General features: G+C 48.3%; 1 protein-coding gene across 1 annotated transcript; it reads right to left on the bottom strand.

The window, feature by feature from the left end:
* Positions 1–631: 631 nt before the first annotated feature.
* Positions 632–1,224, bottom strand: E1B28_011745 (uncharacterized protein; the record flags this gene model as incomplete). The annotated part of the gene is made up of 2 exons (XM_043156796.1): positions 632–1,001; positions 1,055–1,224. The coding sequence occupies 2 exons, from the start codon at positions 1,222–1,224 to the stop codon at positions 632–634; spliced, it is 540 nt and encodes a 179-aa protein (XP_043006607.1).
* Positions 1,225–15,968: the final 14,744 nt, after the last annotated feature.

Raw genomic sequence — 15,968 nt, 5'->3', positions numbered from 1 at the left:
CTGTGTTTCAAGTAGGCACGATGCGTAGACTCGTGCATACGCTGCTCGCGCTGTTCGTATAGGAAGCGATCGAAGAGTCAGGAATCTCCACAGCCGCAATCTAGAACCCAATAACTAGTCGTATAATAGCGTGATGAATGTATTTTATTGCAGGATGTATGACCAAACAGCAACAACACATTTGAAAGGCGTGCAACATGGATATACTGTCGAGAAACTCGAACAGAGAGTGGGCCAAGATTACGCTGGTTTGGTTTGGGGTTGGATAGGGAGAACTAGTAATGAGTGGCAGTCGGGAGGGAAATTGAGCGAAAGATTCAAATATGATCGGATACGGAATAGAGAACCTCCTTGGAGCTTGCTAGTAAACGAAAGAGAGAGGAAAAGGATCGAGTGCAAAGGTATCGTGGAGAAGCGCAATCGGTATCCTCAACTTGTCTCTTCTTCGCCCTTACGATCCCCTTCTCCCTCTCTCGCCTCGTTCACCTCCTTCTCGGTCATCTTATCCCGGTGCCGAATTCCATTTTGTATCAAACGCAGGACGATACAGGGTTGAAACAAGGCAACCCCATAACTAGACTAGGAGGAAGTCTTCCGAACGTCGTAGCGAGTTCCATCAGCTTGTCATCAGCTACAGCTCTCGAGAAAGGCATCGGTATCGGGGGTTTTCGTGTTGGGATATCCGTCGAGTCCTTACGGCCGTTTCTATGTCCATCAAAAAGCTGTTTCCGGCGTTCCTTGGATGAGATGTATCGGCTGATTTCGAGGCGATTTTATAAGGATGATTCCGAGCCCGAGGCGGAGGGGCCAGCTTGCGAAGTTCGCGATACGACGACGTCAGCGGAGGGATAGGAAGCTCATTAGCTCTGGGGGTATTAGGAGTATGTAGGTCGAGTCTGAGCAGTGTCTGCAGCTCTGCACAGACTTCCGGGGGGTTAGAATTGCATGAATGATCTTGGCTATCCAACTTGGACACCTTCTCAGACCAATGGATGATTTCCCTAAAAAATCATAGTCAGCTCAAAGTAGACGATCGCATTTTAGGGGAACGCACGTCTTCCTTGCACTCTGGCGCTTGAGATGCTCCGTGGTCTGCAATACTGTATGTATGCCCTCCTCCAGCGGTTCGAGGTCAATGCCGCAGCTCGACCTGCTCATATATCCTCTCCCTGGAGTATCTCCTCTACACACCCCTCCACCTTCAATTCTTTCACAACACGCCATAACAACCGAGTGACGCTCTCGTGCCCTACACCATATCTGGTTCCAGCCTTGGATCCGGATGCCCGTAGTGGTGTAGGAGCCGTCGAATATCGATGCGAAGGAGCTGTTACTGTGATACGAAATGAGGCGTGCCTGGTGCTTGACCTTCCTGAGGGAAACCAAGATGCAAGCTGTTTCCTGAAGAGGGTGGATGTATGTTTTCGAGGTTGAGATGTGCTTTGAGCGCGTCATAGTGTGACAGTGGTGACATATTGGGACGACTTTTAGAGAGCCTGAGATAATCGTGTAAGCGCACTGGAAGAGAGAGAACTGAAGCGGAAAAAAACTCACAAAAAATGCCTTAGAGCTGCATAAGGCTAAAGAACACTCTTCGTCGCGACACGCTCTGGTAGAACCCGGTGGAGGTGTTGTTGTTCGGAGGGTTTGCGAATAAGAAAAGTTCAATGCGCCTGGTGAATCGACAAAGTCTAACGGGCTGTGAGGCCTTGAGGCCTTGAGGACTAGGGAGTGGGCTCTAGGAAGAGGAATGCGTTTTTCCTCGTTGTTTTTCGTGTCGGTAGAATTGTTTAATCGAGCCCTCTTAAAGGTTGGTTGTGGGAAGTTAACATTGATTTGAAATTCGACAGAGCTCGAGTAATTTAGTAGCATACCTTTTGAACCAGGAAGGACAGCCTAGTGTATCGGTGCAGAGGACGGTCTCGACTGTAGAATTCATGATGGTGGTCGCGTCGAAGTTGGTCCGCTGACAAAGACGTGTCGTCCCCTCCGCGATGAACGTTTTATTTTTTGGAGATTCGAGGGATCCATCATCCGGACTGTTAGTGCACCCGCGATTAGGTCAAAGTTATTAGCAATGCTAATTAGCAGTATCCCTAGAACCCTCAAATATTTGACGCTAATTAGGTTACTTATTGCTAACAAGCTTATGACCCGGCCCTTTGTGCCGAGTTTTTTTGCATGTTTATACACCTGCTTACTTGTGCTCTGTAGGAGTTCTGCAGGTAGTGAACAGCATGAATCACCCATGGGGGGAAAGTTTGTGTCCCTTGGCCCACTGTATTCATATCACATGACCTGTTCTGTGAACATCCTGTGTCAGAGGCGTAATTACACCTGTCCTACCCGTTACCCATGGAAAAAAGTATGGTGGGTATGGGACTTGTACAGGGTGACTAATCCATTCCAGCCCCATCCCATGCACAGGAAAACCCACCAACCCGTGCTGTTCCAACTTCCCTATCTGCAGGTATGGCCATGCTCTATCCCATTTTACAGGTACAAACCCATGGGGAAAGTATTCTGTGCCAAATCAGTACATGTTGTATAGTGGGTGACATAAATAGCAGGTGGAGGACTTGTACTGTGTACAGAACTTTGTACAGGGTGGCCTACCCCATTCCCTCCCTGTCCCATGCACAGAAAAACCTGTAACCTGTGGAAAAACAGTACAGTTAGAGAAGGGGAGAGGAGACAGTGAGAGATGACAAATTATTACCAAAAAAGTGTGTGGGAATATGAAAGTTACATCTCATAACAGTTGAAGTATAGATGCATGTCAGATAACAGTAGGAATAAATAAACAGGAACATGAAAAATACTACGTTACTGTAGCTCAAAGGGAGGGGACATTGTCGTGCACGCAGGAAATTTCGATCTCCGCTTTAATTTACCCTGGTCCTGTCGCATAGATCATTTTTTGGAGATAATCGCTGATAATCGCTGATAATCAGGTCTCTTTGTCCCATTATATATAGGATTAGGGTTCACAGCGCTCCTTTAGATGTACAAACATTCTTTAAGCAGTTTAAATTTTAAGTTCAATTCCATGACGTGAAGGTGTCACGTGTGAGTGGCAGTGTTAAATCTTGTCGCGTTCAGAACGCGTCTCTCGGCCTTTGCTGGTATTTTCTTGTGTTCAAACTCAACAAATGGAAGTCGAGAAGGCAAGAGACCTCCACCGGCTAAAGTTCTAATGAGTAACCTACCAAATGCCCTCCCATTATACTCGGAAATGGAGACCCTCCACCCTCTTCTGATGAATGGGTGAAGGATGTGGGGAAGGATGGGACAATAAATCACCATGGAGGATGCTATTCCTGCAGAAAAAGATTGGATGTCATTTGTACCATAGATTATAGCAGCGTAGAGTCGGTGACGGGCATAGAGCCAAAAAAGGCCTAATTTGATGAAAATTTCTCCCTCAATTTTTTTTTGCTAATAAGTGGCTAATTAGCAATGCTAATATGCTACGCTAAAAAGGTTCAACACGTCTCATGCTAATATGCTTTGCTAAAAACTCGTGGGACCTAATCGCGGGTGCACTACTGACGTTGCCAATTTGCCAAAAGGTGGTGCGGAAAGCTCGATGCTATAGCGTGTTGTGACTGATCTGCCGGTCGAGGGAGTGGTACTTGTGGATAGGACAGACGGGAGGTCGAGCTCGAATTTGGTGGTGCCGATTCTTTCGAATAGTTGGAAGAGGATATAGAACCCAACTCTTCAAATCTCAAGTCGAAGAAGGTGCGTCCCCTCAAACGCAATCGGTTTCTTCTGGCTGAATGTGATTCCTAGGGGAATATCTGTTCGTCTGAGCATAGTACTAAAAGTTCGATATTCAATATATTCAAGATTTGCATGCTTTTTCTAAAGTCCGCGCTTGCTAGCGTTGCTCGGAGCTTCACCTAATCGAAACAAACACTTGACACGCCTCGGACTCGCAAGCTGGTTCTGGTCTGGTTATTCCATCCAACGTCGTCTATTGTGGTCCGAGCTATATACGAGGGAGCTGTAGGTTGGGCTGAGGGCAAGCGTTAGCTTGACCAGGAACGCAGGAAGATCACGCTGCTTACCCATGCTGAGGAAAGACCCGCAGTGTGACATCAGCAAAATTCTGGAAACGCTGCAACCACAATACCATGGGTTGCAGCGTTTATGATTTAATACTACAGTTAGATAGTGTTAGAATAACTTTATAACAGTATTTTAATAGACTTACAATAGTATCACAATTCAGACTGACTCAATAAAATTATTTGAATGAGAAATACAGGTCGGGATACGATCGCAACGCTGTGGTAAGACGGTCAGTACGTAGAACAATCCGATGCAACCTTCCCAATCCATTGTAACCCCATACAACCGTCGCAAACCGTAGTTATGGTTCGTCGGTGTAATATCGGGTTGCAGATGTTCTAACGAGTTGTAAGCGTAGTACACCTTGTAAAACTGTAGTATTACATTAAAACTTCACAAATACATTGTAACGGGTCGTAAAAATCCCAATCAATTGTTCCAGATCTATCGAATTGTTGTGTATATAACAGTAGCAACATATTTTAATGGGAAAAATGAATAACTACGAGTCAAACTCTACGTGTTTATATAGTACATCGAGTCGGCAAGCCTACAAAGTCATACAGTTGCATGTTGGTACTCATCGCCATCTCCATCGACTTCCTCGTCCTCGTCATCTCCACTATCCTCGTCTTCGTCCTCACCGGGTCTTTGGTCACCTGGATCGCTCAGAACCCAGTCGCTATCTGGCTCTGACTCCGAACAACTCGAGTTCTGTGGTCCAGATAGTTCCTGCTGGTCTTCATCGCCATCGTCGCTCGTTGCGGCTGGTATCTCCTCGCCGTCCGAGTCATACAATGGCAAGGCTTGCTCGGACAGGCCAGCATCCTTTTCAAAGTATTTGAGATATTCGTGGAATTGAACATGGCCAACACCACCTCCCCGATACCGCATGACCATGTCCCTGTCCACAAACCTGTTGTAAGAGTTAGTTACGAGTCGGCGTTAGTGTAGATATTGGGAGACTTACATGTTTATGTAGTAGAACTTCCAGTCATCCTCTTCGAGTTCCCGCAGTCCGTGAGTATTCAGGCGCTCTAGTTGACGCGCTGCTGAGTATGGCACCAAAGATGTGGTTGTATCTGCACCTCCGTCATGAAACGACGGGATAAGGTGACAACCACGTATGACATCGTCCGGGTTCAGGAACCCGAAAGCCTTGGGGTTATCGGGTTGCGGAAAGAACACACGGTACAACCGTTTTTCTTTGAACCCAGCCTTACAGGTTGTGTCGAACTCGTACCACCGTACATAGATGAAGTACATACGTTTGGTTATGGGTATCTTGTTCGTTTGAAGGGAAGGAGAAAGGCGAACATTGGCATGGAAGATTCCAACGACTTGCGCATATTCATAAGGGTGAATGTCCTCGTTCTCGGCCACATCAGGGTTCAGAGTAACGATGTCGGGATGGGTACGTGGATTGATGGAATCCTGAGATCTGAGTCTGTCGTAGGTGTTGTAGTTGACACGTAGAGTTCGGTGAGCGTAGATGCAATCGTTGGTGAATGTAAGAAGAGAGCGTTCATCTTGACTGTACTCTGTCTTCGAATCCAGGCCAAGTAACTGGTGGAGGAGATGGTCTTTCAGTTTGGGAACAAAGTCCTACATCGATAAAGTCAGGAAACGGAACATCCAGAGTTGGTGCGATACATACCAGGAGAGCGAGGTCTTCATCTCCATCTTCGTCCACCCAATCAAACTCCGACAAATTCACTCGAAATTCTTGCCCGTTCGCAATATGATAGCATACGGAAGGGTCCGTCTTGGACAGCGCTTCACGTCCCCCAGCAAGGTGCCTCACCCTCCTGGGCTTGGCCTTCTGCTTTGCAGCAGTAGGAATGTTACGATGTATGGCTCGAAGGGCTCAGTCACGCTGTTCGTGGCGAACCACCTGAGCAGTGTGGTTCTGTTTATTGGTTCGTCGGTAATAACGCTTTACCTGCTGGTGTTGGCACTCGCTCTGCAGGGGATTCACTAATCAGTGACTGACAGGGAACAGAGGAGTTGGAAAGACACGCACATTACGGGTTGTATACGAATCTGTAGATCCATATTCCTTGATTGCTTGAGGGTAATCCCCAAGAAAATGCGTCTTAGCCGTCGAAAGGTTGAAACTTTTCTTCTTCGCCGAGGCTTTCGTGTTCTTCTTTCCCTTTGTTGGTTCCGTCTCGCTAGCTGCCTTGCCCTGAGACTTTTTCCGTGATGCTGCCTCACGACGCTGACGAGTCTCTACCTCCTTGGGAGTCTCGTGCGTATTGATTTTCTTCGCGTTCTGCTGGAAGGACCTCAAGCTCTTGCCCAAGTCTTTGGTAACCTCTTCGAAGGAAGCTACAGTTGAATCGGTATGCAAACGAAACTTGGCGTATGCATGCCATGTAACGAGGTCAAACAGAAGGGATGCTACGAGGTTTTCTGTCTTGTTCGACTTGTTCTTCTCGGATCTGAACAAGCCCTCGAAGCAGGGGATGGCACATTGAAGGATATCTTCATAATCGCGTGCGGCCAATTTCTTCATTTGCGATACATTATTATGGAACCTGCGTATAGTATCTCGTCCAAAAGTGGATACACGACGATATCGTTCGTCCAGGATATCCACAGAGCTATCCTTGAGGGTGTAAAGCATGCGCACTAGGTGAATGAGTACGGCTTTCCACACTCCCAGTTCGAACTCGTGCAGCAAATCTACCGTTAGCAGCTGGTAGATGTCAAATCCGAACTGCGAGAGTTTCTCCGAAAAGGCGTTGACGATGGGCGTGAGCGATTTACTGTCAAGCAAATCTTTCACCCTCGCGCTCTCAACACCCCGTCCATCACTAAATATATGGCACCGTGCAGTCTTGACCAAGTTCTGACGGGCAGTGCTGTCGACACGACGCAGTGTCTGTCGACGCTGCATATCAAGCTTGGAGCCTAGCATCCGTACTTGGTGCTTTTCAATCAAGCAACGGACACAAAGGCAGTTGCCCAGATACTTTGTGCAGGCGACGGAAATCTTCTCGGGGTAGTCTGCCGAATAGGAAAAGAATTCGGGGAGGAAGCGTCGGGAGATGTTGTCGAAACACTCCAGAACAATGCTGTTTTCGTACGCATCTAGGAAATTGTCGTCTATGATAAGACTCCAAACAGCCTGCATAACCTCCCGTTTGAGATGCCGCATAACAGCGTCTGAAGGAGGCTGGCCATAGGCTTCGCGATATACATCGCGGGCCAAGTCGGCAATCTGGGGAATGTAGGCGATGTGATGAGCTGAATGGAATTTTGGATGAGTACGTTCGTACTTGCTGCGGTTACCGAAGTACAGATAAATAGGCCAAAGGGAGGCGGTTCCAAAGTTTGTGAGGTGGGTAGAGTCCGAGGCCATCATCATCCAAAGGATCACAGCCTCCAAATTATCGCCCAGAACGTCCTTCTCCCTCAACCGCTGCATTTTAGCCCGCTCAATCGTAACGGCGCGATTCGATGTGTAGGCCTCCCCGTACAGTCTCTGAACATGACCATTCCAAGCCCAGAATTCCTTGAATGGACGAAGATGAAGCTTCATGAACTCCTCGTCTTTCACAGCGGACTTGATGATGTCTAATGGACGGCGGTACCAGACATCGTTGATAACAAGCTGTGGGGCCGCGTCCTCCGAGTCGAATCTACGGTCTTTGCAGGGCATCGGAATGGAGATCGACCCATGACGCCAGACATCATTCGCTTCGAAAGGCAGCAAGCGTACGTTGGTTGGGTCATCATCAAGTAATTCAATGAATTTGTCGAGTCTTTTCAGCTCGCGCTGCGCGTCAAAATCTTCGAAATGGCTGGGATGGAAGTCTGGCTGAGAGAGAACATTAGCGGCAAGTCTGTTCAAGGACGCCGTGCTTATGCTCTTCTCTTCGGCAGCCCAAGACATCAATCGGAGGCGGGAGACGTTGTCGAATGGCCCAAGGAATTTAGGGTCCACTTTGACGGGTGCGTCGGGCTGCTTCAAATCGAAGGGTAAACCCATGCTCTTGTGGATATATTGAGCAGGGCTCGGTACTTTCGCTTGTTGAAGAGTAGGAGCATCAAGGAATCGAGAGACGTCCCCGTCAGAATCAGGGCATCGTGTAGGTTCATTAGAGTCGTAAATGCGGTATACACCGATGTCGTTCGGTTCAGTTTTGTAATAGAACCGTTCGATAACGGGCAGAGGAGGAGGAGGAGGAGGAGTAGCCAGTGCTGGAGACATAGCTAGCGACGGCGGCGTAGATAGTACTGGAGGGGTAGGTACTGCAAGGGGCGTAGCGAGGGTCGATAGAACGACGTTCAATTTCCCTCGTCTTCCTCTGAGAACAGCAGACATCGACGAGATTTCGAAGTCTTCGAACTTTGCCGGTACTTTTGTCTCTCTTCTCCTTCGCCTTGGTGGTTCTTCCGTTGCAAATCCCTCCAGCCTATCCACTTCCATCTGTTCCACTTCTGTTCCGTTATCACCACCAGACGGTCCTGCTTCCGGTTGTTCTTCCGATGGATGGTTCAACTTGACGCGTTTATTCTTTTGCGCGTAGCTAAGCTGGTTCTTCTTCTTGCATTTTGGCTCGTGTACCCTCAGTCCATGGATGCTATACCCGTTTCCGCAATCGACACATTGAGGCATTAGAAACTGTGTATGATTAGTTTTGATACGAATAACGAAATGGTACGACTTACAAGCAAGCGTGTACGAACGAACGTCGAATGGCCACAGAGGGTTAATAAATAGGCCTGTAAATGACCTAGAAAACACGTAGGAAACCGTCAGCAACGAGTGACATGAAGGATCCTGGACTTTTTTGTGAAAAAACAAGAAATTTAGAGACTTTCGATTCGGTAGACTTAAATTCTTTGTATGATGTATTTAAAGAGCTTTACAATGCATTCTACGCTATATGCTGGTTCTACGATATAAAAAAAGATACTTACAGAGGAGGAAATGGGCGGAAATTGGCCAGCCTGACGTTGATGATGGTGGTTGTGGTTGAAGCGCTGCATAAATTGCCACGGTCAGCCCGCGGGCGGGTTATTGTGCTGTGCCGGACAGATTTTGTCGAATATCCCACGGGTGTGCTGACCAGCAACCGGACTTCAAGTATTACCGGTCCACGCGGGATAAGATAGTTAAATTAAAAGATAAGATTTAATTTAACTATCTTATCTTTTAATTATCCCGCGTGGACCGGTAATACTTGAAGTCCGGTTGCCGGTCAGCACACCCGTGGGATATTCGACAAAATCTGTCCGGCACGGCACAATAACTACAATGACTGGCGTGGGAAACAACTCATGCCACTCCTCTTCCTCAACCTCCATCATCAACGTTTGTGTTGGTGAACTTATGGTAAGTTTCCCTTCGTTCTTCGTCAATTAGTAGTGTAGACTAGTATTGATACAATGAATTGTTGTCCTCTGAATGAGAGAAAGACATAGGAGCAAAATAGCCCTATAAAATACTTTTTTTTTATCGGAAAAATAAAAAAAAAAAACAAGCAATGGTGCTGAAGGTCGATTTTACAGGCTCAGTTATCGCACTTTCTCTGTTCACAGTCTCCGTTCACGAGTATAATCGCAATATGGTATGCTCCTTCGCTCCAGAACATTCAATTTGCTGATTTTTGAAGGCTTCGGACGTGCGCCGTTTCCTCGATATAGAAGCCGAGCAAGACAACAGCAATTCCGACGACTTTGAGGAAGATGAACCCTTTGATAGTATGTGGCTCGTTCATATTACAGGTTCCCCGCTCATTTCTCTCACAGGCCTCATCGATGATCAACCGGAAGAAGATGGCAATAACCCTACCACACCTACATTCAACATAGAAGACACGGAAGAGTCGACTTTCATCCATTATCTACAAGCTCGTTATATAGACAAGACACTTTTGCAGCCAGCGCAGGAAACGCAAGATCAGAGCCGACTGAAGGATCCTAACAGGCAGGAAGCGGGCGGAGTGAGCGGGAAAATTTGGATGAAAGAGAAGATGAAAGAGATTAGGTTCGAGTCTCATGAATTCAGTGCCGGTGAATGGGTGCGCTTGCGGTCTGGCAGGTACAAAGGCGACGTAGCCTTAGTTGTCGAAAAGCGAGGCAACAAGTACCATGTCTTACTCGTTCCTCGCCTGGACGATCCAAACGAAGAGTTTAAGTCTCGCAAGCGTAAAAGAACTCGTACAAGACCTGTTCCTGCGCTTTTTCAACCTCGTCTGTTCCGGAAATCCACAGCGATCGATGTGGATGCCTCACGTTATTCGTTCAAAGGCGATACTTTCATTCACGGCCTCCTCTCTGCTACATTCACCAAAACCAGGCTCGAGGCAACCTCCACCATATCTCCTCGACTTGAGGCTGCCTTCAATCGTTCAGGCCACCCTCTCGTCAAACAATACCCGATGCCTCATTCGGAAGACTGGGAGTTTGCAGTTGGCGACCGTATCCTCCCCTCCAAACAGTCCCTGAGGAAAGTTCCCGGCTCCTTTGTGCGTCTCGACCCACGAATCAACGTTACACTTCCCCAAATGTGTACGGTCTCGTTCGTCGATGGTGATTTCGGCATACCTGTGCGACAGGCTTGTAAGGCCATAGACCCCGGAGATTTCGTTCGCGTCTTGAAGGGCATCCACGAAGGCAAGGAAGGCCTCGTGTTCTCGTCTTCAGACGGTATCTTGGAAGTAGCGCAAGAAACCGTTCACCGGACTAGGGTGAGTTTTATTGGGTGCTATATCAAAGCGTGTACTAACCCTTGTACAGTTCAAAGTTCACGCCAATTCTACCGAGGTCATTTCGTCCACGAACACCGATACGCCTTGGGTGGGTGTAACCGTTAGCGTAAAACGCGGCCCATATACATACAGACGTTGTATCGTGAAGGATGTTGTGCGGCAAGAGCGAAGGGAAGGAAGACGCTTGATGTTAAGCGTACACGTTCTTGAGCTACAATGTCATGCGCTCCTCAACCACAACGATGTAGTTGAGTCGAGTTCGCAGATGAAGCTGGTTGATTGGCGGCCTCTGAATGAGGTCCAAGAACGAATCTACGGCGTGGGGCCTGCGATGTCAGTGGCGAGAGAGCCTTGGATAGGGACGAGAGTGCAGGTCATAGGTTCTCACTTCAAGGGCCTGACTGGTACAGTTCGCCAAGTGGCTTTGGACCGGTCTCCTGATCCAAAGTCCGGACTACATCTGACAATCGAGTTGGATGTTTTCCAGGCGCATCGAAGTCAGCCCTCCGAAGTCATCGACTACCTCCACGTCGTCGAAATTGCTTCGAAGAAGCACCTCAACGTCTGGCGCCCGCTTGGTCGTAGCCACGAGTTCTGGCTCCCTTGCGAAGGTCTAAAAAACCTGTTCGATTCCATTGCTCGCATCGCAGCAATCGATCTCAAGGATATCCCGAGCGGCCCTGAAACACCATCACTCGAAGAGCTGATGAGAATGTACCAGGAGGGAGATGAGAGATGGAGAGGTTTACTACTTGACACTTCTCCTGGTACTCCTCCTGGTACCCCCCTTCCATCACCCAACGAATTGACGGAGATGCTAGAGACAGGAGAAGATGCCTGGAATCCAAGAGCATGTTCTCCCGTACGAAACGAAACAGGAGATTGTGGGCCTTGGGATCCAGACTGGGAGGTTGCGGTTTCCTCAGCTGTCGGGGCCTCTGCTGCAGACCCTGTTAACGCAGTTGAGGCAGAAGCAGCAGCAGCTCCTCCTCGACACTGGATTGTTCATCCAAAGTTGGTTGGTCTCGATGTTGAAGCAGCCGTTGGTGGTACAAATGACTACGTTCGCATTGTTCGAAAACCCAACGATGAAGTTGTACCACGCATCAAAGTCAATGCGGGTAGCCAAGACGTTAGCGATCTCTCCCGGATTGATAGGTCTTCAGACGCCATCAAACCCAGCACTGAAAAGAACTTGATGGTGGTCATTGGGGGCACTCCTGAGCATGTTGGGAAGCTCGTACGTCGCCTCTCCAACTTCTACCTTGGTGAGAAGAGCGAGGATAAGCACTGGATTGTCGTTGGGGTCGTTGAGAAGGATTCCGAGACTGGCGATGAGCGTTTGACTGACGAACGGCTCGAACTGGATCCCAGGTCTGCTCTGGCAAGGGTGAAGGAGTCTGTGAAGGACAGGACAAAGGCCAATGAGACAATGAAGCCTGTCCGAGATGCTATCCTCAAACAGAACGGCCAGAAAACGAAAATACGCCCTATATCTTGATTTTTATCACACTACCATACCTTGGACGGCATATGTATCATAGTACAACCACTTCTTGTAGCCATATTATCTAGAACAAACTGTATTTTTTTTTGTATGTAGATACCATAGATCTACGTTATCTTATCTACTCACTTGTGCTAGAAACTGACTGACGCGTATACCAAACATACACACACAGACGCCTCTTAAATTCGCGTCACCTCCCTCCATCCTCTTTCTCTCTTGAACTCCATCCTCTCCTCCCTTCTCTTTAGCTTCCTCTCTGCTCTGATCCTCTAACTGATTACTCTTCAGTTCCAGATGCCTCCAGCTTCGTCTCAAGCTCCCACTCACAACTCCAACGGACCTTATCCCACAGGCGATCGGCGCCGATTGGCGGAAGAAACCAGGCAGGCAAATCGGGAGGCGCAGCGTCGGAAGAAGTTCGCAAAATGGTCCAAGAAGATTGTCAAAAGGTATGCATTGAGACTCGACACTACCTGCGCTGATACCTCTTCTCATAGGAATAAAAAGTTATTGGCTCCCTATCGAACATGTGGTAGCTGGTGGCCTCGAGGAATCGACCTTTTTACACCTTGCATCGGCACCGTCATCAGGTTCGGCCTAAAGGAAGAGTTGGTCGCAGAAGGCGTCTTGTGGCCTCAAGATCGGGAAGATGGCGACGACGACGATGACGACGACGATGACGACGACGAGGGCAATGGTGGAGACGATGAGAATGAAAACGAGGAGGAGGATATCTTCGCTGTTGGACAGAATATGTACGCATATACCCCGTTAATTTTCTTTATTCACTGATAACTCGCATTTCCAGGTCTCAGGAAGAAAAGGAACACTTAAATTCGACATATCGTCTATGGAAGGAACGGTACCCTACCCTACACTCCCAGTGCAAGACTGCCCTTCGTTACGGAGCCCATGACGTTTTACAAATCCTCGTCAGCACGGTATATTCCTCTCTCCTTTTTGCCGGCCCAATCTTGTAGCTAACTGTTTCTTAGATCAACGATGCTTCACGCGGCGCACGTCGAACAGACACACATTCTCTCAAGGGTAATATCCTCAATATCGTCCCAAACAACCCCCAGCAAAGGATTGTCGACGACTCCGTCGTCAAACCAGCCCTCCAGCGTGAGGTCAAGTCTAATCGCGGTCACAATCATCCAATGATTGCTGCTCTCCTATGCCCGTCGAAGGAAATGGTGCCCTTGGTTGATTGTCGAGAAGACGATGATGATCGTAAACGGTACGTCTCCTTTCCTCCTTCGTTCACTTCACTTACATGTCGTTCCTCTAGACTCATCTCTCTCATACAGTGCCAAGCCGTGAGGCTCCATTGCACGCAGTTCCCAGCTTTTCTCTTTGATTTATCCAAGTGTCGACTGGTTGTCATCGACAGCAGGACCAGCATGGCCCCCGATCAGACAGATGCCATGTTTCGTGGATATCTGATTGTATGAGTAAGTGTCTTTGTTCCCTGCTTATCCCCAGCTGATGTCTGGCGTAGGCATTCCGAACCCTTTGGCTCTGCCCAAGTGCCGCCCTGGAGGCTCCTAGCAAAGCCACTCGCCGTGGTAACGCCAAAATACATAACTTGACGGCTGTGACTGACCGTACCTTGGCGTACACCATTGCCCAGGTATCTTTCTTTTCTCATCACGACGATCACGACGATCCCACTGACCTCAAGTTCTTCCAGACCTGGTTCGCTCTCTCTTGTGGAGAGGACTGGAAACCCGTGGTTTGCTCATTCAACCTCAAGAGGTTCTACTACTTGATCTGTTCGACTTTGGCAGCCATGCCCGAGGCCAATAAGAAGGCACTATACCAATGGTTTAACAGGTGCGTCTTATCTTTCTCTTGTTATACATTTTCTAACCTTATATGATAGCCAGATTTGGTCCACCAACGAGAACGAAGTGACGGCGGAGGTTGAACCCGATAGCGAGATTGGGACTGTTATTGCGGGTTGGGCGGCTGCCAGTGATGAGCATGACGACGCCGGTAGTGACGGCGGCGATTGGAACATTGACGGTGGTAGTGGCAGCGGTAGCGGTAATGACGGGGGTTCTTCTTAGGTTTTGTTTGCTTTCTTGCTTGCTCTTTTGTTCTGCTGCTTTGACTGTGCTTGCTTGTGGTTGTAAATGCCAGTAATTATAATGTGTTTCTCATTATTTGTTATGAGTGATTTCTGAGGGATGCACACTAAAAAATTAACTATAATTGGTCGTGCTCGCTGTAACTATCACAAGTTGTTGCTATTCTTACGATCCATTTTTACATCTGCAAACAGACAGGACTTCTTTAACCCATGGTAAGTCCTGCAACTCGCTGCAACTCCCGTAATCTATTACTACGCTCACAATACATTCTAACGTCCTACAACTAGATGAAAACCGTACAAAGTGTTGTAACCCCGCAACCCACTGCAACCCCTACCACTCGTACTAACCCCCACAACCCTGCACCACGCCTACCATTCGTAACAGCTCCCGCAATCTGCCACGACCCTCTCAACTCGTTGTAAGCACTCCAACTCGCTGGACTTACCAGAAATCCGTTGAAATACACCAAAAAAATTGCAACGAAATATAGGGTTTGCGACAGTCTCGCAACAGTGTCGTGACTGTATTGTAAGACTGTCGCGAACCCCCGAGATTAGATAACAACGGGCAGCTTGGAGCGTGCCCGTTATACCAGATCGTGAGGGCTGTAATGGCATTACAGCGTGTCAGGAATTTTGCTGACGGATCGCTGCATGCCCAACTTGAGTGACGAAGCTACAATCCTGAGGTGTTCATGTGCCTTGTTACTACCTTTTCAAAGGCCCTGAGATATGCTTCATAGGCTAGAGATTTCCATCTTCCTGCTAACCTGATGATTTCCGGGTTCTTCCCTAGTGACAAATAGTAAGATGCTCCACCTATTCTGAAGGAGTGGCCGAAGGAAGTTCCCCAACCCCACGCCGATGTAATTGCATTGATGCGATCGATTGCAGCCTTCTTTACCATGGGCCTGATGCAACCTTTAGTGTCTCGCCATGAGAAAAGTGGGTCCTTCGCCTTCGCTGGCACAACAACTGCTAAGTTCTTGAGAGCTGCCAGTGGGCAAAGATCCTTGTGTTCCGATATGTGGACCTTTTGGATCTCACCAAGCTTGGCTGTTTTGGCTGATGGTAGTAGGAGGGTCACATATGGATTGCCTAGATCATCTTGTCCGAAGATGACATCTTCCCTTTTGAGGTGAACGTTTGGGTTGAAGTCTGCTCTGGATTTCACCGATACTTCTCCGAACCTCATCATTCCCCAGAAAGCACATGTCGCCATTGCCCAAATGCAAGCGTCAAAGGGATCGCACAGATTCAAGGTTGTCTTGAGTGCGGTGAGCATAGATGGGGTGAACGGGGGCCTTGGCGGTCGCTTGCGTGATCCCTGCAAGCGCTCCAGACCCCTTAGATGCCAGTTGATCCTGTCGTGATCTTCCTTTGTCAGTGGAGCATTCCATCCTTGGGCGATATGCCATGCTCGGACTGCTGACAGGTATTTCTGTACCACGTCAGTGGAGACTGGTTCAAACTGTACTCCTTCCGATAGATTCTCGTCGACAGATTCAGGTAGTGTCGCTGCCCAAAGTGCAAAGGAGAGTAAGATGGGGAATTTGGC

The sequence above is a fragment of the Marasmius oreades genome, chromosome 7 (genome assembly GCF_018924745.1).
Source record: "Marasmius oreades isolate 03SP1 chromosome 7, whole genome shotgun sequence".
NCBI classification, from domain to species: domain Eukaryota; kingdom Fungi; phylum Basidiomycota; class Agaricomycetes; order Agaricales; family Marasmiaceae; genus Marasmius; species Marasmius oreades.
The sequence above is the reverse complement of the archived record's forward strand: the minus strand, read 5'-3'. Positions and strand labels throughout refer to the sequence as shown.